General features: G+C 47.1%; 1 protein-coding gene across 1 annotated transcript in view; it reads right to left on the reverse strand.

Moving 5' to 3' along the window:
- arid1b (AT-rich interactive domain 1B) overlaps positions 1 to 22,399 on the reverse strand; it is a 104,490-nt gene that overhangs the window by 34,287 nt on the left and 47,804 nt on the right. The window contains exons 5-8 of the mRNA XM_063222676.1: positions 14,923 to 15,166; positions 9,767 to 9,856; positions 5,513 to 5,601; positions 5,227 to 5,437 (exon numbers count right to left, since the gene is read on the reverse strand). Coding sequence (XP_063078746.1) covers positions 5,227 to 5,437; positions 5,513 to 5,601; positions 9,767 to 9,856; positions 14,923 to 15,166 — 634 coding nt within the window. The remainder of the gene's footprint in view (positions 1 to 5,226; positions 5,438 to 5,512; positions 5,602 to 9,766; positions 9,857 to 14,922; positions 15,167 to 22,399) is intronic.

The following is a 22,399-nucleotide window of genomic DNA, read 5'->3' on the forward strand; positions in this document are numbered from 1 at the left end:
CCTGGCTGAAATGGGAACCTTCAGGCAACAGAATGATGACATTCCCTGGGTGTGAGAGACGTTTGATATTCAACGTTCAGTTCAAGAGCAAGATTCAAGATTCTTTTTATTCGTTCCCAAGGGAAATTTGTCTTGGACATTACTGTTCCTGACGAGATGGATGGATAACGTGCTTGATGACACAACACAAGGAAGCTTCCATGACTGCCAGCAGTGTTGGCAACAACAAATCAATCCGGTGTCACCAAATACAGTAGCTCTAATGAAGCATTTCAGTTCCAGGAAATTCCCTTGTGGAAAACAAAAATAAGAAAACGTCGAGGATGTTGGAGAGGAAAATCTGAAAATATCCTCCAGCGATTCCAGACCGAAGGGGGAAAAACTGTCATCCCTGAAAAATCGCACACTGCTTTCCTCAGCAGCATATGAACATTGTATGCATTTATTTGATTTATTCAACTGTTTTCCCTGCAGTTTTTGGCACTGGTGGGTTTGGATGGGGCTATGGAGGCTTATGACTGACACATTCTCTTGCTGGAGGTTTCAACCCCCGAAGGTGTTTCTCCATCACTGCACGCATCCTTTCCCTCTCACACCTCCCCCCTGTTCTCCATGATGTCGGAGGAGGGGAGAGGAAAAAGACGAAAGAAACGCAGAAAAAAATGGATCACTTTAGTCCCAAATCTATACACAACATATACGTGTGTTGTTTAGGTGCATGCAGATTGTATGCGAGAGCATGCTATATATATTTCTGTGAGATTGTGTTCTAGGTGGTGATTGTGGTGATGGGTTGAGGTCTTCCTCCTTTTTTTCTTCTTCCTCTGCGACTCCTCTAACAAGCTCCTTCACAGTGGGGGGGTCTGTGTATCGCTGTGTGTGTGAGTGCGCGCGTGTTGGAGGGGGTTTTTATATGTGTGTGTGTGTGTGTGTGTGTGTGTGTTGGAGGGATGCGTGTGTGTGTGTGTGTGTGTGTGTGTGTGTGTGTGTGTGTGTGTGTGTGTGTGTGTGTGTGTGTGTGTGTGTGTGTGTGTGTGTGTGTGTGTATGTGTGTGTGTGTGTGTGTGTTTGAGGGATGCTTGTGGATTGGGGAAGTGGAGGCAGGGGGTCTGCCAGAAGTAGGCTAGGCCCTGGAGCTATGCCAATTACACGGCAACTCGCTGTGCCAGCCCCGGAGTGGCCAGCCCTGAGCCGGGATAATCCAGGAACCTTCCCCAGGGTAGAAGGTGCAGGGCCTGAATGTGGTGTGTGTGTGTGTGTGTGTGTGTGTGTGTGTGTGTGTGTGTGTGTGTGTGTGTGTGTGTGTGTGTGTGTGTGTGTGTGTGTGTGTGTGTGTGTGTGTGTGTGTGTGTGTGTGTGTGTGACACCAATCTGCAAGATACGTCTTCCTGCTGAACAACAACAAAACTCCCTCTCTACTGCTGAAACGATTCACAGCCTCCAGCCAAACTCAAATACACGCTCCTTTATCTAAGGCAGGGATTTGGAATCAAGAATGGTGTGTGTGCGTGCGTGCGTGTGTGCGTGCGTGCGTGTGTGCGTGTGTGTGTGCGTGCGTTTGTGTGTGTAAATAGGCTGATAAATATGATGGAAGACATCAGCTCAGCAGATGCATAACGCAGGTCACAAAATGCAAGGACTGTCATGGGGGAAGAAAAGGCGGGGGTGGGGGGGGATGAAAAGAAGCTGTCATGTCCACACAAACAAAAGCCACAAACGAATGACAGAGAGAGAGACAGAAAAGAAGACAATATCGCTTGTTTTCAGGTCAGACATCAGACAGGTTCATTACAGGACTGTCACTTTTCTGAAACAAGCCGAGATGTGATATGAGCGCTTGCCTTGCGCTGACAACTTTTGAAAGCCTTGCCACAATCCTTGCCGGTATTCAAATGACCTTTGGGTAAACAAACGGGGGCAGAGTTTCCACTGCCTTGTGAGGCAAATCGGTTATGATTTTTGTCGTGTTTTTTTTCTTTGTAGGCCAAACAGTAAAATATCCCCATCCGCCAAGAGACACAAAGCTAGACGGCAGGTTACGGCAATCTCCATAAAATGGAACGACACAAGCGGTAAGCTCAGCCGCATGGACATATAGTATATGCAGGCCTGGCGACAGGGGGGAACAACGGGGTCAGTTGTCCCGGGCCCAGAGAATGGAGGGGCCCAGAATTGGGACGCCATTACATTGTAGGTATTGAGGTGGGGGCCTTTTCAGATGGTTTTGTCCTGGGCCCAGCAAAAGCTGTCAGCGGCCCAGAGTATATGGAATGTGCCATCGTTAAATCACATCCCTTTGCGGGAAGCAAACTGTTTTTGAATTGGTGTTAGCCTTTTGCATTATGCATGATGACAGCAGTCTGGATGCCGGTTAGTTTTTGCAAGTGTGGCTCTGGCTTGCTCATGCTACAACTTCAGCTACAATTAGTTTTGACATCAAAATGTACCGTGCAGATGTTGATTTTTATTGTAAACATCAACGTGCATGGGTACTTTATGCTACACACCTTCAGGTGGTGTTGGCAACAAAACACAACTCATACACAAAGGATAGATTGTGCACCTCAAAGTGTATGAATATGGCGAATGTGGACATGCAATGTGGTGTGTGTGTGTGTGTGTGTGTGTGTGTGTGTGTGTGTGTGTGTGTGTGTGTGTGTGTGTGTGCGTGTGCATCTGTGTACGTATGCGCGCGTTTGTGTGTGTGTTCGTATGCGTGTGTGTGTTCGTATGCGTGTGTGTGTTTGTGTGTGTGTGTGTTTGCATATGTGTGTGTACCCGGCGCAGCTCAGCATGTCAGTGTTTCCATACTGGCAGTAGAGGTTTATGGGCCACTGGTGTGGAGCGGTCCAGACAACAGGCAGCACGGGCGCCAGCCAACACCACCCCAGCACCACTCACTGGTCTACCACCCTCCCCATCTCCATGCGGCCAGACCATCGCAAAGACATGGCAGGATGGCACAACAATCCATCTTCTGTGTGTTAGTGTGTGTGTGAATTGGCATGTGGTGGTTTGTGCAGGTGTAATGCATGCATGCGTGTGTGTGTGTGTGTGTGTGTGTGTGTGTGTGTGTGTGTGTGTGTGTGTGTGTGTGTGTGTGTGTGTGTGTGTGTGTGTGTGTGTGTGTGTGTGTGTGTGTGTGTGTGTGTGTGTGTGTGTGTGTGTGTGTGTGTGTGTGTGTGTGTGTGTGTGTGTGTGTGTGTGTGTGTGTGTGTGTGTGTGTGTGTGTGTGTGTGTGCATGTGCGTACATATGCATGTACCGTATATGTGGGCATTTATGTACTGTATACACACGCATGTTTGTGTGTGTGTGAACACACCTACAAGTAGGGATGGGATATCGGTATCGGTGTATCGGTATCGGGTTCAGATATCAACATATTTTCAGAGATCGGATCGGAATTTTCCCAAAGTATCGGAATTTCCAAAGGACTGATATTGAGCCAGGTGTAATGTTAATTTGAAGTCATAACACTTGCATATTAGTTTTCAGGATGGAATTGTTACTTTTTTACTTGATACTTTCACTTATGAATTGGTTTCCTGTTCTCCTGACTTCCTTTTCTGACCAAATAGTCATCTTGGGCCTACCTCAAGTTGAAATCCATGCATATATTGTGGTTTTGTTACTGGATTGGAGTAGTATCGGTATTGGCAGATATCCAAATTTAGATATCGGATCGGAAGTGAAAAAATGTGTATCGGTGCATCCCTACCTGCAAGTGGGCCTCCATTTAGGTGAATGTGTGTGTAAGTGTGTGTCTGCGTATCCCTGCATGTTCAGAGCACCTCATTAATAGCTCTGACAGAGCACCCCGTAGTAGTCTCCCATTTCATCCCCCACCCTCCTTCCTCCATGTGCTCCACAGCTAAGTAAACATCCAATCAGTTTGAAGCCTCACCCTGACTTGAGTGGAGTGGTGTAGAGTAGTGTGGAAGAAGTGCATGTGGTGGGTGAGGGGGGGGGTGTTCTCAGCAACCCCAGCCCAGGTGCAGCCCCAGGCCTCACTCACCAACCGCAATGCCAGGGACCCCGTCTTACATGTAGAGCCCATCCATCAGTAAGTGTGTGTGTGTGCGTGTGTGTGTGTGTGTGTGTGTGTGTGTGTGTGCGCGCGCGTGTGTGTGTGTGTGTGTGTGTGTGTGCGTGCGTGCGTGTGTGTGACTGTATGTGCATGTGCGCACATGTGCACATGTGCCACAGTGTGATGGGGGGGGGTACAGTCAGAGAGGAAATGGGTGGGTAGCAGTAAGCCCATTCTTTTACAAGCAGGGCCAGCCATAATAATATTAAAGGCAAGCAACTGTCTGCAAACCCACGTCGCAGCATGTCTTCCAGATGAGCAGGTGGATAACACACGCACACGCACACGCCCACGCCCACGCCCACGCACTCAAACTCACACACAAGAGTGCCAGGAATTAGTAAATGTGTGCAGTTGAACAAAAATAAATGAACTCAAGAAATTCAGAACTTGCATTTTTTCGAGCATTCACAACCATTTGTGTGAAAAATGCATGTGCAAGCACACAAATAGAGACACCGACACAGACATGCACAAAGAGACACGCGAACACGCGCACAAATCCAACTTCTGAGTTCATGACCAATCAGCTGTATCAACAAAGAAGAGTGCCTCGTGCGTGCCATCCAACAGTCTCTCTTATTCCAAAGAAAAACACCTCCTAGCCCCATTACCACGCTCAACATTAGCTCCACTAAAGTGACTGACTGGTAATTTAATCACCAACAAATTGGAACAAAACACAACCATTTCCAACAGGAGGCAAGGCCTGGTTGAAAGAAAGAAAAAAAAAAAAAAAAAAGAAAAAAAAAACACCTCTGAAAAAAGTATTTGGCGAAAAGTTAAATAGCAACACCTTCCCCACAAGTAGGAAAGATTGCTACGTTTTCATTATGATGTGTGTAACCACTGCCACGGAGGAGAGAGGAGAGAGGCAAATGATATTTTTCTAGACCAGACTTGGCAGTGATGAACCCTGGGCAAATTATGCAATAAAACAGGTCATTTTGTAATTGCGTTGTGAATTGTTTTGAAACTGTTATTTATTTAACTATAGAGAGCGTAGACAAACACAACAATTACAATGTGCTTGTACTAACACGTACCTGTGTTAATAGCAAATAAAGCAAGTTCACATATAATAGTATATTTATAGGGCAGTGTGACCCAGTGTGGATATTGGTGCATGTGACTTACCTGAGGGGCCGTACTGTCCACCCTGGGGGCCATAGGGAGGTCCGCCCTGGTGTGGGTGGGCGTGTGGGTGGCCGTGAGGGTAGGGGCCCATCCCCTGGTGCTGCATGGGGCCGGTGGGAGAGGGGTGTGGGTGGGGCTGTGGGTGAGGGTGTGGGGACATGGAGGGTCCGCCATGGTGCTGCTGCTGCTGTTCCTGCTGCCGCTGTTGCTGTTGTTGTAGCTGTTGTTGTTGTTGTTGCTGTAGCTGTTGTTGTTGTTGTTGTTGTAGCTGTTGTTGCTGCTGTTGTTGTTGTTGTTGTTGCTGCTGTTGTTGCTGCTGCTGCTGAGCCGTGAACTGCGGGCCTGGCCCACTGCGCTGCATACTGGGAGCAAAACCTGGGAAGGTGATGGGTAGAGAGGGAGAAATGGTTACACATTAAAGGTAAGATAGCTTTCATTCTGGAGGGTCCCTGTTGCGGTAGAACGTAAAAAGGATGACTTGTGAGGAAATGCAAGCTACCTACCATCAGATAACTAGTCTGGCCTTGAAAACGGTCACACATTAAGGCATTGTTTACACAACGTAATTATACATTTTTACACATTTATACATTTTTCAATACATTTGGGCCTCTCCTTCACATATAAGTGAAGCTTTTCCATGGTCCACTAGATTAGACTAAAGGCAATCAAAAAATGTAACTGCTTGCATTTTTTTTCCAGAATGTGCAAATGGAGCATAAAATGCAGGATGTGTGAGTGAGAGAGGGAACATGGATAGAGGAGAATGAGAGGAAAGTCAGTCCAGTTTAGCTCAGACCTTTACAGTCCCTCTGAGGGTAATTTGGACCATGGCAGCGTTTAAGCAGCACACATAATAATAATAATATAAAATAGGTCTAAAGATGTACAGAGGACGTGTAAGGTAACGCCAACACGAACAATTTGGACAGTGCGAAAGGCAGAGAGAATAATTCAGAGAGAGAAAGAGAACAAGAGGAAGGGAGGGGGAGAGAGAGAGGGGGAGAGAGAGAGAGAAAGACAGAGAGAGAGAGAACGAGAGAACGAGAACAAGAAAGTCGCATAAAGACAAAAAACTGACACAAGCAGATTACCAACAAAAAACCCCCAAAAAAAACAGAAAAAGTGTGAGAAAAGAGGAGCGGGGAGAAACTGGCAGTGAGTGAGGAGAGGGAGCTAGCTAGCGAGTGAGAGAGAGAAAGAGAGTGAGACAGTTGGCAGGACAAATAAATACATTGGAGCATTTACGGGCAATTTCGTCACCAATTTGGGTGAGTGAGGAGGGAAAAAAATGAAAGGCAATTACATGCTAATGACGGAGGGTTAATTCATGGGCACTCTCGAACGGCGGCACTCACCAACCCATTTATTATCGCCACTACTCACGACGCCATTATGGAAATTCACGCCGACATGTCAACCATACAAAAGAAAAACCTTGCCAAAGGAACTAAGAGTTGTCTTTTCCTCTTTCATTAAATGCCAGTGTCTGCCCAGCATATAATCCACTTCTTCTCGGTGAGTTAGAAAAATGACCAGGCAATGTTCAAGAACACATTCTCTTTCCCTTAGTGACACTAGTTTGTCACTGAGTGACACTACTAGAAGAGTATGGACAGACACAGTCCCTATGGAGTTGCCCATTGAAGTGATAGTGTTTTTGCTTTGCACTTTAGTGTGGGATGTGTTGGGGCTGCGCGATTATGAGAAAAATCATTATCACGATTAATTCAGTCAATATTGACATCACCATTAGTAATAATTAGTATTTGTGCTATACAGTTCACAGTCTTCCCTCCCTTGAGCAGTGTGATTGGGGGGGCATAAAGAAACACACAGTGGTGTTCTGCATGAGTGTTGGGTGGCAAGTCTGCTCTGTGCTTGCAATGGCAGAGGGGAATACATTGCACTTAGCGTAACCCACCTTTTGGCAGCATAGATCAATGACAAAAATATTGTTTCAACTCGATATTATGAAATTTGATATCATTTGACAGCAATATTGACATCACGATATAAATTTGATATATTGCACAGCCCTAGGACATGTTCATTTATGGACATGTTAGTGTACAAGAGACCACTATTATAAGTAATGGATGCCCTGACCTACTGGTCAGTCCCCAAGACCAACGTCCTAATTGGAGGGCACGCTGCAGCCTCATTTTTTATATTTTATTTACAATCTACAGTTGGCCTGTGATACTATCCGTGGCCTTCTATGCACACAATTATTTCACAAGCATGTTTGGGGCTAGAGCCACAACTCAGGCCTTGCAGTGTGTGTGAAGTTAGAGGAGTGTTTGGCTCAGAGTGTTCATCTGTATTCACTGGCCTCCTTTCTGACGGCCTGCACGCGTTTGCCTTTCAAGCGAGTGCCCCTCTAACTGGATAGCGATGACCGAGAAAACCAACACAAGGAGACAGAGAACAAAGAAAGAACAAATACGTGTGTGAAGTGTCTTCCTCCCTCTCGCTACACACTCACTCTCCCGTCTCTACACGGAAGCAGGAAATATTGTTTTTTTAATTGCTTGAAAAATAGATACATTGATACCAAAAAAACAATTTAAAAAATAGCTTGGGCGAGTTAAGAAATGTAAGCCATCACACGTGAAGACTGAAGTCTGATCCAATCCACATGCAGAGTTGGTGTTTCAGCTCATCCATCACGCGAAGTTGGTGAGCTGCTGAGAGCTCTGCAGGGTTACATCAATCATCCTTACATCAACACCCCCCTCATTCTCTGCCAGCCCAGCCAGGCAGCAGCAGCAGCATCAAACCTGGCATCAGATCAGAGAGACCCTGCCACATACACTCTCCTGCTTTGCTTAAAAGGCGGCCATTTGAGGTGTGTCTATATATGAATGTGTGCAAGCTTTTCAAAGTGCACGTTTTCAGCATGGGTATATATTTTTGGCTTTGCATTTGTGAATTTGAGTGTTTGTGTTGTGGGGTTGCTTTTGGAGAGGTGTGGTGGGAACACAGAGGGCTAAAGGTGTTGGGAATTAAACTAGAGATGCACCGGGTCCTGATTTTTAGGATCCTGCCAGATACCGGATCCATTGCTTAAGATCCTGCCGGATCCGGAACCGGATACCGGATCCTACGAAAGGGTTGAAATACATAGCCAACTCGCACACGTGGGCCCTTTTTATTACGTTGTCGCAAACTATTTTTAAGACTCATTGGCTTACTTCCACACTGCCTTCAACGGCCGCTTCCAAAGGGCTTTCACTCCATGCAGCGATTGGGGTTGTGAAAGACTGACTGAAAAGCCAAGGCTACGTAAAAAGTAGAGATGCCCCAGATCCTGATTTTTAGGTAACTGCCGGATACCGGATCCACTGCTTAAGATCCTGCCGGATCCGGATAGTCTGAAAAACCCTATTATCCTGCCGGATCCGGAACCGGTTCTTGGATCCTGTACATCTCTAAATTAAACACATGTACCGTGATTTCCGGCCTATATGCCGCTACTTTTTTCTCATGCTTTGAACCCTGCGGCTATTAGCATGATACGACTAATTTGTAGATTTTTACATGTGCGAGCACAAAGTGCACAGAGTTAGCTTGAGAACACACTGTATAGTCCATATAGCCCATGTTACATGTGGACACCTGCGGCTTATACAGAGGTGCGGCTGATATATGAACAATTATTTTCTTCTTGTTGATTTGAATGAGTGCGGCTTATTGCGGAAATTACAGGTAACTTGCCCCACACCCTTTTCCTCTGCTGACGCTTCACAGCGTTGGCACGTGTCGCCTTCGGACAGTGAACAAACGGGTTTCCACAACCCCAATTCTCAATGGCCGGCAGGCAGGCGGAGAAGCAGAGAAGGCTGCCATCATTCACAGGGTGGCGGAACGGCCAAATGGGCCGACAAGTGGGGAGGGAGGGCGGGCTGGCCCTCCCTACTCCCCCACCCCAGACCGGCTGACTGAGTGAATGAGTGGCTGGCAGGCTTTACTGGCTAGCTGCTGGGTCCGAATGAGCTGCGAGCGAGGTGGGAGCGCTTGGTTGGTTGGCTGGTCGGCCGGCCGGCCAGCAGAGAAGAGCCCTCTGGGGGAGAGGGAAGCCCTGACAGGTGGTCGTATGTCAGCCAAATGAGGCCCTTCATTTGCCCTGGCAGTGGAAAAACGTCTGGAAGCGGGCTACGCTGACTTGACTTACACAGACCGAACGCTCATGGGGAGTGAGGGGAAGAGGGAAGGAATATATACAGTGTGAGGGGGAGGAGCACGTGTGCACACACACACACACACAGCTCACATGGGCGGATACACACACCCACACACACACAAACACAGTACCATTAGGGGAACATGGCCAACAGCGACACAGCGGTCGAGTTTATGACATGTGAGAAAACATGACAGGTCATTTTAGGACTGTGAGGATGGGAGGGTGGGAGAAAAGGAGGAAGGAATGCTTGTGTGTGTGTGTGTGTGTGTGTGTGTGTGTGTGTGTGTGTGTGTGTGTGTGTGTGTGTGTGTGTGTGTGTGTGTGTGTGTGTGTGTGTGTGTGTGTGCTCACCTCTGTCCTGAGACATGGGTGACTGACTCAGGGTGGAATGGGAGCCCACGTCTGACATATTTCCTGGGGTCTGCGGAGCCATCTGAGTGCCTGTGGAGACGAAACGCAGACATGAATACACACACAAACATAAATACACGCACGCACACATGCACGCACGCACGCACGCACGCACACACATACAGGCTTTGAATTACACTTTCCCCCACATCTGTGGCTCCCAGCTGGAACTCTCAGACCGTGTCATCCTCTCCCGGGGTGTACATATATTCTTGCCGTCCTTTAATGAGTCTGTTAGGAGAACTGATACTACTCCTGGGTCAGGGGAAGTGTGTGCAAGCGCGCGTGCGTGTGTGTGCGCGCGCGCGTGTGTGTGTGTGTGTGTGTGTGTGTTTACACACACGTTATAGTGCGTGTTTGTCTGTTAGTTAGTGCCATTTCTGTGTGTGTGTGTGTGTGTGTTTGTGTGTGTTTGTGTGTGTGTGTATGTGTGTACACTTTATAGTGGTTGTTTGTCCTGTTAGTTTGTATTATTTCTCTGTGTGTGTGTGTGTGTGTGTGTGTGTGTGTGTGTGTGTGTGTGTGTGTGTGTGTGTGTGTGTGTGTGTGTGTGTGTGTGTGTGTGTGTGTGTGGCCATATTATCCGGCTGGCTATGATGAGCCGTTGGCTAGGGTGTGGTAATGGTGCTAATGGGTGACTGGTCTGGTGTCCCAGTAGGAGAGAGGGGAGAGGGGAGAGAGGAGAGAGGGGAGGGGAGCGATGCTGGGCAGGGCCCCACTGCCTAAATGGGCTCCCTTAGACCTCGTTAGCAGAAATGTTCTAAGCTATGAGATAGGCGTCTGTCATTGGCTCCCATTATAGCCCCGTTGGCGCACGCAGCCAAGTAAAAGATGAATGGGAGCCTATTGGGCTAAATGGCTCAGCAGGGATTTGTGACGATTCTGTTCTCTGGTTTGTAAAGATGTGTGCACATTCTGTACCTTATCATGGAAGTTGTATTAGAAGTGAAGTTAAAGGTTCCTGACATGGCTTTGTTCTCCCAAAGACGTGTTAGTTTTGTCCTGCAACACGCTAGCATTCGGCTAATACCTGCTGGCTGAGGAATCTCTGCGACTATTCACGACCAGAGCTGACGAGAGACGTACTCTGACTGATCCTCCTAGCAGAGACATCTACGGTCACACACCTCAACCCCCACCACCGTCCAACATGTTAATTGAAGGTGCCCAAATTCTTAAGGATGAGCGCAGTCATTTCCTTTACCCCATGTACACATGCCGCTTTTCCACCACCTTAAATGCAATAAATAACAGGTGTCCGCAACAATCCTAACATAACTTAAACACATCGACATCTGAAGTCAGACTTAAAACTACAAAACAAATGGCGTAGTGCCGTAAAGTCGATTGTCACGTGTTATGTCATTGCTATAGTTGAAATAAGGGTCATTTTCACGAATCTAACACTTGACAAGATGCAAACGTGTCGGCAAATGCTTTCACTTACTCATATCTATCGAACGCGACTTCATTGTTTCCAGGGAAAAAATCACACGGGCAGATAGTTCTAAGAGAAGCGTACAGCCCCATTGGCACCCATTCATTATTTACTTGGCTGCGATAACATAGCTGCAGTGCCACTCCTGGCCACACCAGCTAGTTGTCGTTCTTGTACAAGATTCCATTTTCTTTGTCGTTAGCTACACAGACACAGGCATGGGTGGACTGGCCATCTGGCATAGCGGGCATTTCCAGGCGGGGCCCTCTTTTCAGTAATGTTGATTTTTTTTTCAACATTACTGAAAATAGGGGGAAAAAAATAGAGTCAAAACTGTGTCACTAATTATGAGGGCCCCCTTTGAGCCAAAAGTGCCTGGGCCCTATTTCTCCCCCAGCCAGCCCCGGGCACAGGCACAGCGCTAGCGAGTAGCAGCCACACACAGGGCCACACAAGTGCAGCATCAGCTGCTTGGTGTGGGGGACGAAAATAACAAAGAGAAAGAAAAGAAAGGAAGGAAGAAACCGAAGGGGGAAAGAATGATGGAACAAAGATGGAAAACAAAGAAGAAAGAAAAGAAAAACAGCTTAATTGCCGTTTTTGTTAGCCCTGCATGTAGCTCTGTGAGACTCTTCTATAACATGTGGAATCACTGGCGAACATCTGTATGTGAGACAATGAATAAGTGTTATGCAATCGGTGTTATTGTTGTTGTTTTTTTTACTGTGCTGTGATGCTTTTAATCGTGATATGGATGCCCCTGGGTCTGAAATAAAGAAAGAATTGAATCGATTGATCGAAGGAGGGGGTGATAATCTTGTTTTATTTCTCTGTCCCTGTCTGTGTCTCTTTCCATCGCTCTGTGTCTCTCCATGTCTCTCACTCACTCGTTCTCTGCATCTCCCTCTGCATCTCTCTCCACATCTCCCCACCTCTCCCAGCCCTAGTTTAGCTGTGGAATCCAACACACCCCCGAGCTAACAATGGCCAGCCCTGTAGGGGAGAGTGATGGTGTTAAACTGACTCCAAACTGCTAATGGCGTTTTGGAAACTATTTTAATGAGTGAGCTTGCTCGTCGGGGGCGCATGGGGTTGGGGATGGATGTGACTCTCTACTCTGACCCTGCGCTCTGTGTGTGTGTGTGTGTGTGTGTGTGTGTGTGTGTGTGTGTGTGTGTGTGTGTGTGTGTGTGTGTGTGTGTGTGTGTGTGTGTGCGCACGCGCATGTGTGTGTGTGTGCGGAATGAGTGAGAGAGAGAGAGAGAGAGAGAGAGAAAGAGAGTGAGAGAGTGAGAGAGTGAGAGAGAGCGAGAGAGAGAGAGAGAGAGAGAGAGAGAGAGAGAGAGAGAGAATTTTACTGTGGTATGTGCATCTGTGTTTGTGGTTTCTGCACATATTTATGTATGTATGTATGTGTGTGCGTGTGTGTGTGTGTGTGTACATCTGTGTTTGTGTAGGCCAGTGTTTGTGATTTTTGTATGTGTATCTGTGTATGTGTGCGGGCCGAAACAAACCCCACAAGTCAGCTTCCTAACAGGCTCTATCAAAACAGCCTTCTCCTCCGCCAGTGCCTTCTCTTCTGCCATGCGTGTGAAACGAGGGCAGCCTCTGTCTGTCCCTGGCGAGCCCTAACCCCAGTCCCCCACACCCCCATCCACAAGCCACAGACTCAGATCTGGTGCAGTCTATCTGTCAGGTGCTGGGGCTTGTTCTTGTTGTTGGTGTGTGTGTGTGTGTGTGTGTGTGTGTGTGTGTGTGTGTGTGTGTGTGTGTGTGTGTGTGTGTGTGTGTGTGTGTGTGTGTGTGTGTGTGTGTGTGTGTGTGTGTGTGTGTGTGTGTGTGTGTGTGTGTGTGTGTGTGTGTGTGTGTGTGTGTAGTTCTGTGTCTATGTCTCAGTCCAACTCCCTAGGGCTCTGTCGGTTCACCAGTAAAAGCCGGCCGTCTGGGTTTATTTCAACAGCGCTTACTGAGCCACAGATCTGTGTGTGCAAAGAGCAGAGGGCTGTGCAGACACCCCATGCTGTTTGCTAGCAGCCAAGACAGACAGGCAGACAAACAAACAAACAGACAGGCAAGCCAAAGCTGGACCTGACAGACAGGCAGACACCATTATCTGGTCCGTCTGTGTCTGTAAATAAAAAAAGGATTGTGTTTGTGACATGTAGCAGTGTTGCATAGCTCTGACTGTGTAGGCCATTAGGAAGCTAGGAAGCAGCTCAGGTCAGGGAGAAGGGCACAGTATCATGTCTGTCATGTACTATGCTATGGGCCAACAAGGTAACTCACTATGTTCTTCATGTCTTTGTTTACTGTGGTCCTTTACATATTACCGTATTGGCCCGAATATAAGACGTAGTTTTTGTCATGAAAATAGTACTCTAAAAAGGGGGGTCGTCTTATTTCCGCACGCTAGATTAAATTGCGTCAATTTAAAATATATATATTTTTTTAACTTAACCCATCCATTATTGAGTTTTGTGGCATTGTTGTGAAGCATAGGCTGATGGCCGAATTCAGGTTAAGAGATTGTTTTGTCCATATCAAATTTGCAGATGCTTGTTTCGTGATGACTGTTGCACCGCATGTCTATCAACTGTCAATGTCAACGCCATGCGGTGGACAGTGCAAGGGGAAAAACAGTCAATCGCGGCTCGTTGCTCTGCTTTTATATGTGTTTGGTTTAACAGTCTCATCAGGAAAGCTTTGGTTGTTCTCTCTGGTCACCCGACAACACCACTTGAAACTAAAGAAATGAAGGGTGATTTGACGAACAACCTGTAGGCTAAGTTTTGGATGCTGTCATCAGCCAATCAATGCTGTGTGCGCGAGAGAGCGGCGCCTTTTGACAAGCGGTGCCTATTTGACGATATGCCTCACAACGATGCAACAACACAGAATAATGGTTAGGGCAAGAGATTGTCCTGTTCATATAAAATCACTAAGAGTTTTACCCTTGGTACGAAATGAATACCAATCGGACTTCTAATGTCAACGTGGTGCTGGCAGCGCATGGGTTTCAAATGCAATGCGTCAATCTGCTTTTGGTCACGTTCGGTTTCTACAGTCCAACGGAAAACTTTGGATGCATAAAATGAACGGCGATTTGGCGAGACGGCTGCTGGTTAGATATTGCTGTCAACTAAGCATTTTGCTAAATCTGTGCATTGCACATATAGGTAGCCTATCACTACTGGACTGGTCATCTGTGGTCTTTCATCATGAAAATTTCATGAAAATTATATTGTGAAATTTGTTCTTTGTAAAAAGCCTCAGATTTTCCAACAAATTAAAAACAGCATTTTGAATGAAGTTAACAATGTGAAACAAAATTTAGTCTTCAAAAAATCTTTATTCCCCAAAACATGATCCTGAAAATGGTGGGTCGTCTTATATTCAGGATAGTCTTATATTCGGGCTAATACGGTACTATCTCTTGTCCTCTTTTGCAAAAAGTGTCCGCTGAGAGTTATCTATCATGTTAAGTGCCCAATTTTCATCTTGCAAATCAAAGTGTTAGCAAAAAAAACCTTAACAACTAAAAAGAATCAGAATGCATACTTTGTCCCACTAATCTGTTTTCATTTTGGCCCCAGCTGATGCGTTGTTACCGGTGTGATGATGATGATGGCAAGCTGTGTGGGTGTACATGAGACGTTACCTGGCCCGCTGGCTGGGGAGATGGGGCCGGAGCGGGACTGGCTGGAGCCCACGGGGGAGCCCACGGGCGAGGGCGAGGGGCCGCTGCGCAGGCTGGAGAGGCGCGGCGAGGCGTGCGGGGAGAAGGGCGACTGCGCCGGGTTGCTCTGCTCGCCCTGGCTGCTGGTGGAGCCCGAGGCGCTCACGGCCGAGCTCAGGCCCGCCTCCGTACCCGTCGGCAGGTCGTCAATAGAGCCCGACAGGTCCTGCAGAAACAGAGAGAGAGAGAGAGAGAGAGAGAGAGAGAGAGAGAGAGAGAGAGAGAGAGAGAGAGAGAGAGAGAGAGAGAGAGAGAGAGAGACAGTGTTAAAGCTACAGTCAGTACGGTACATATTTTGAATCTCAGAATGATCAAAACGTCATTTTAATGGGCGAGTTGGTTTGAGTTCACAAGTTGAGTCTGGAGAAGCAGACAACGATTGAAAGACGATTGCACTACACAACCTGTAGAAAAATTGGGGCTACGTGTTGGAACAAACTGTTCTTTTTCCAGTACAAATAGAACAAAAATAAATACATGTGTTAACACATTACCAGGCACCATGTACTACACAAGCACTCAAATGGGAACTCACAGGCCCAGGTGGGTATCATTTAATTAAACAGCCACCGGTGTAATTTCATGACAGCTGGAAGTACACACACACACAGACACTGACGCACACAAAAACACACACAAAGACACACACACAAAGACACACACAAAGACACACAAAGAGACACTCACAGGGACCGACGCACACACACATACACACATACACACACACACACACACAAAAACACACACAAAGACACACACACAAAGACACACACACAGACACAGACACACACAATGCTCGTTTCCACTCTAATCTTTCAGCACGTGCCTACAGGCCCCTTCTCACTGCTGTGCTAAGATGCTAATGGGCTTGTGATGAGAGCGGTGATGGGCGTTTAGCGGTCAGCTGCCAGCTATTACAGTACACTCACTGCATTCCACAGCCACCCTGCTAACTACCTCCAACACCCTCACTCTCTTCCTGTCCTGTTCCCTTTCTTCGTCACAGTGACAGATGGGACAAAACAGGCAGGGCAGATTCTGTAACTCTACAGAGGGCAGGTTGCAATGCAATGTCAGACTCACAGGAATAGTCTGCTTGATGGAATGTTTTTTTGTGTGTATTTCTGTAAAAGCAGTGGGCTGTTGGGGTATTCCAAGTGGGCCTTGAACTCAAGTGGGACCCAAGTTGGAAAAGGCTCGGAACCCTTGCAGTTAAGTTTGCATTCAAAACATTTATCAGTCACAATCTTGGCAGTGTTTTTTTCTAATATATATACGTGCCTGTAAGAGGGTCCTTAACTACTGCATAACAACCTTGTGCCTGGTCATTTATACACATCTTTATAAATAGCCCACTCAAAACAAAACAGCAAACAGCCATACAATCAGGCAAGTACTGTAAAGCCTAAACAGATATGTTTAACTGCAACAATCTTGTATTTGGCTATTTGAGCTGGTACCTACGTTGCTTTAAATATGCCAGGTTCAAAGCACTGTTACAGATTCAGACACAATCGCTACGTTTGCATGCTGTCTTTAATTCCGAATGAATAATTCAGAATTAAATAGTTATGTCGAGTTTACTTTGATCTTTCCTTTAATTCGGAATTAAGGTGCTTACATGATGCTTTCAAAGCGGTTTATTCCGAATCAAATGTCTCATATAAACGTAGCCATGATGTTTGATGCAAGGCAGTAGTATGGTACATTACCGCTGTTTAAGAACTTCTGCTTGGCCATTTATAAGCATCTTTATTAATAGCCCACTCAAAACAAAACAACAGCAGCCAGCCTTACAACCAGGTAGGTAACCAGAGAGGGGTAACAGCGGTGAGTGGAAATAGACGTGGGGCCTGTTGCCGCTCACTCAACCTTGAAGAGTGTGTGGTGGAAATTTGGCACCGTGGTGGCCTTCACGGGAGAGTCGCGTGTCACAAGTGGCACTCTTCCAAACCACCGCGTGCCAAAAAGGCAGGGGGTGGCTTTCATCGGCATGCGATAAAAGGGCGCGAGACAAGAGAATCCACCCCTTCTCCTTCCCCATCTCCTGCATCCTTCTCCATCTCAAATACACTCCGCTCAGTTAAACCAGAGATTCTTCTATGAGTATATATATCCAGTCTCTCTGGTTTAACTCTCTTCCCTCTCCCAGCTCCAAGTAGCTCCGTTGGTCGATGGCACTAATGGGCACAGCTGCTTCAGACTGGCACTCTGGCAGTCAGTCAGTCAGTCAGTCAGTCAGTGGGTGAGTGAGTCGCTGGGCAGCGTGCGTGTGCCCATGGTAGTGCCCCCACCTGTGGGGGGTGGGAGGTGGGAGTCGGAGAGAGGTGATAACGGTTCTCACTCAGCACTGACCTGGATGCCAGGAGCACGGCCGCCTGCCAGCTGCTATTATTATACTTCCTCTTGGGGTGAGGGAGGGGAGGGAGGTGAGGGGTGGAGGTGGGAGGCGGGAGCATGTGTGAGTGAGTGTACGCTAGTGTGAGGGAGAGAGCAAACGAGAGGGAGATTATTTATGTTTCAGTGTGTGTGTGTGTGTGTGTGTGTGTGTGTGTGTGTGTGTGTGTGTGTGTGTGTGTGTGTGTGTGTGTGTGTGTGTGTGTGTGTGTGTGTGTGTGTGTGTGTGTGTGTGTGTGATGTTGCACCAAGCTGATTCTTACATTAATCCTCCATCAGGAAAAGCATCTGAGAACAACTCTCGGGAAGGTTTTGAGACAGGCTAGACACCATTTGTAAAACATGCTGGTGAAGAACATAAAAAAACCCACCACTGACCCAAAATAAGACACTGCCGAGGCCTGCGGAAATACTGCATTGGCACGTAAAGCTTATGATTAGTACGCACCGAAGCCAATGTGGTCCTCAGAAAGCAATTTGACATTTAACATTTTTCTATGAACATCTGGTAAAGCTGCAAAATAAAGCCTCTGGCTTTTACACTGTAGGTGCAGTGTAATAAAGCCAAACAAAATGTGTAATTGTGTAACAGCATGTAACAGATTATTATCAAGCATTATTAACTCTTATACAAATGCATGCAGTGAAGATACAAAATCCCTACGCTGTAGTGAAGTCTGCAACAGTATACATTTCATGTTCCAGCTACACTTTAGCAGAGGCTTGTCAAAATAAAGGTGTAAGCAGTTTTTCGCTGTTTGTTTAACAAGCTGGAAATGAGAACTCCTAATCAGTATGTAGTCGACGGCAATTTTCCACATCCGCAGTTACATTTCACGCCGTCTGGCTGATTCTTGAGCAGCAGCAGCATTTCCACAAACAGTGATGTGCTGCTTGGCACAACCTTGACATGTGCCTGGCCCTCGCTGGTTGTCTGACCAATTAAAGAGGACAGCTTGTAACATTTGCTCATTCCATACACGTGTGACTATAATGGACACTAATGCCACATGACAGCCATCATCCATGCTCTGACATTGTGTTACTGGAAATATTGTTGGCTTTTCTCCTATCAGCAATGTGCAAAAGCAATGCCGGGAAGCATTTTAGTTTTTTTTACTATAGCGCTTAGCAAAATCATCAACAACTGGCTCTTTAATGCTTCTGCCAAATTAGCATCCTCTGTCCCTCTGAGGCTGGGAAATTGAGTTATTAGATGTTAAATACCGATGTTTAATGCTAATAATGAGGCTAATCAACACCCGGTTCATCTGCGGTGCTAACTGAACATACGGTGTCAAAGTCTGGCGCGTATACACGCTTACATTCTGTACGTGTGTGTGTGTGTGTGTGTGTGTGTGTGTGTGTGTGTGTGTGTGTGTGTGTGTGTGTGTGTGTGTGTGTGTGTGTGTGTGTGTGTGTGTGTGTGTGTGTGTGTGTTTTCCCCATGAGCCTTTTCCACAAACCGTGCATTAAAAACTGTGCGTGCGTTTCAGTGGAGATGTGTTTTCCCATTCCTCATTTTCCATGCTCTGCCTCTGTAGCATTACGTTACGTTACGAACATCTATGATGTTCCACAAGGAGACACCCTGGAGGTCTTTTGTGCTGGTGTGTGTGTGTGTGTGTGTGTGTGTGTGTGTGTGTGTGTGTGTGTGTGTGTGTGTGTGTGCAGGGCTGCTGACAGCTTTCGCTGGGCCCAGGACAAAGACATCTGAAAGGGCCCCCTACCCAATACGTACAATGTAATGGAGACCCAATTCTGGGCCCCTTATCTCCCTGGGCCCGAGACAACATGCCCGTTTGTCCTCCCATGTCGGTGGGCCTGTGTGTGTGTGTGTGTGTGTGTGTGTGTGTGTGTGTAAATTCAGTGTTTTAACTGGGAGGTGACATCAGAGCGGAGCGATACCACTGGCTGCAGCTAAAGGGCGCATCCATGGTGATGACCTGATTCTGGGACACATGGAATGTCTTGCTGGGGGACTTGCTGCTTCGCTGCCTGCAGCACAAGGCTCGCCTGGCAAATCATGCGCACGTACACACTACTACAGCTAAGTTACATGTATTACAACTCATGGCCAAAACAAGATCCTACTGGCACAGGATCAGCAGCCTATTTACCTTCAGGGATGATTCACCTTCATTAAAAAGCAGCTGTTGGAAAAATTGGTATAATCTTTGCTTCTGCACTTATAGAAGACATCCTTGCTTCTGCACTATCATTCTCTTACTCCAATGGCCCGTGTATACCAGGCGCTACCTACGCGACTCAGGTAGCTGGGGATGTTGAAGAAGTTTCGCCATGAATTCGCTTTATTAGCTCTTGAAGCGGCATTGACATGTTTGGTTCAGCTAATCGCATAACGGCTCTGTCTTCACAGTCTGGGACATTGATATGAACGTTCCAATTGGTTTTCGCCGAACCGCGTCATAGCGAATTCGCTTACAATTAGCTTGAGTTTAATCGTCAAAATTCGCTCTGGTCAATCAAGAAGCTTCGCTCCTGGCCACGGAGGTCTACTTACTGTATCATTGCTCCTGGCGAATTCGCTCTGGTAGCTTTACTCGCCTTCCCTCCATAGAGAAATAATGACTTCCGCCGCGCAGGTCACCTAGTTCGCCCTTGGTGTACACGGGGCTTTACCCTCACACTCGGACTCACACAGCTAAATCAAACTGGTGAGATGATGGTCCCCCCTTGGCCCTCTTAGCTTCTATGAGATTGATTGAGGTATGATTGACCTGAATAGGGTGGAAACCAGTGGGACTATACAAGTGTGACTAGTCTAGAAAACAGACTGCAAGTAAGCCCAGGGGAATATTGAGTCAATACTACATTCTGACAGTGCAGATTCTAAGCTTTCCAACGATACCTTGCACATGGGAATCTGATAATATCCGATGAATGTATGGCCTTTTGAATGTTTTCATTTCTTAAAGTAAAAAACAGAGAGAATGAATGATTTCAGCACCAAACTATTTCCTGGCAAACTGCTGGAATGTCTCAGGCGCTGAGAGACAGAATGACACTTGAGTCTGGACCAAGTGTTGCTGTATTTACCCCCCGTTCCTCATGTCTGAATGGTGTTAATGCACAAGTCTCTCTGCCTCTGTCTCTCTCCCTCCCTCTCACTCCCTCTCTCTCTCTCCGTCTCCCTCCCTCCCTCTCCGTCTCACTCTCTCTGCCTGTCTCCGTCTCACTCTCTCTGCCTGTCTCCGTCTCACTCTCTCTGCCTGTCTCCGTCTCACTCTCTCTGCCTGTCTCTGTCTCTCTCTCTCTCTCTCTCTCTCTCTCTCTCTCTCTCTCTCTCTCTCTCTCTCTCTCTCTCTCTCTCTCAATCTCTCTCTCTCTCTCGCTCTCTCTCTCTCTCTCTCTCTCTCTCCCTCCCTCCCTCCCTCTCTGCCTCTGTCTCTCTCCCTCCCTCTCCCTCTCTCTCTCTCTCTCTCACACACACACACACGGATCTGAAAGCCTGATTTACCTTTAGGGATGATTCACCTTCATTGCCACACTCACTCACTCCTTTGCCTCTTCCCTCGTTTGTTCACTCACTCCAGGTCTGCCTTTTTACGTAATTGATGAATGCAATTATTCAGATCGGCTGCCTATTCATTCATTCAGGCTTCGCATGAACTCACCAAAACCTACTCACCCACCCATCCACACACTCACCCAGCCACCCACTCACACATGCAGCCATACATATGTAGGTGCTGACACATGGGCCGCACTCCAGCATTAGCTCAGCAGAGCAGAAGAGACTGATTAATAAATGAGCTGCTGTCTTGTCTCGCTCACTCGCTCGGCTGCCCTGCATCTGCCCTCTCCTCTCCTCAGCTCCCTGCTCAGCTCTATATCCTGCAGCACAACATTCCCACATACATGCCCCCTGCCTCTCTCTCTCTCTCTCTCTCTCTCTCTCTCTCTCTCTCTCTCTCTCTCTCTCTCTCTCTCTCTCTCTCTCTCTAATGCGCTCTCTCTCACTCTCTCTGCATTCGTCTCTCTTTCTCTCTCTGAGGGGAATATTTGTAGACAGACTATGGCTTCCTAAGTGCAAACACACACTTTGAGCACATGCTGTATCTATGCATAGCACGATGTATCTATGCATAGCAAGGGTGGAAAACGGGAAATTAACTTTCCAAAATGTGAATCTTTTCTTGATTTCTTACTCAGGGTGGAACGCTAATTGCTACACAAGCTGGTCTGAAAATTCAGACATTGGTACATGGGCACATCCCCACCACGAGCATTATGATGTTATAGCTATATGGCCAATCTGTGAATTTGGCGAAGTGGCAAAAAAGGCTAAATTGGCCAGTCTCTGATTGGTTTAAAAAATGCAAAATATAGCCTACCAGACATTCATATTTATTCATATCCACTGTGCCAATCTCCATCACACGCATGCACGCACACACACGCACGCACGCACACACACACACACGCGCACGCACGCACACACACACACGCACACACGCATGCACGCACACACACGCACGCACACACACACATGCACACGCACACCTAGAGGCAGAAGCACTCCTCCTGGCCCACAGAGTTCACTCAATGCATGCCCTGCCCTTTAGCTGAGGACACGAGAACATATTGATGAGGTCTAACACGGCTGTTAACATTACTGCCTGAAGGAGCTGCTGACCTCAGTGGCTGAATACACCAAAACTATCACAATGCTATTACAACATACCACAACAACACATCAATATTGCAAGGCATGCCCTTCGCTGGCTGCAAAAGACGGTAGAAGTACACGTCTGTAAGGTGTGCATTCATGTCAGTAGGCAATAGCATGCATTTGTGATCCAAAGGCATGCAGTGTACAGTAGTCTGAATTGGAAGGTAGGACCAAGCTACAGAAGAAGAGTCTTCTCTCTTCGTCACCTCTGCTGTCATTTCCCTGTCACCAAGAGCTATAATCCGTAGGGCTATAAAACCACGTCCACAAAAAAAAGAAAAGAAAAACATTAGGACAGGCTACACT

Source organism: Engraulis encrasicolus, chromosome 18 (assembly GCF_034702125.1).
Source record: "Engraulis encrasicolus isolate BLACKSEA-1 chromosome 18, IST_EnEncr_1.0, whole genome shotgun sequence".
Classification (NCBI taxonomy): domain Eukaryota; kingdom Metazoa; phylum Chordata; class Actinopteri; order Clupeiformes; family Engraulidae; genus Engraulis; species Engraulis encrasicolus.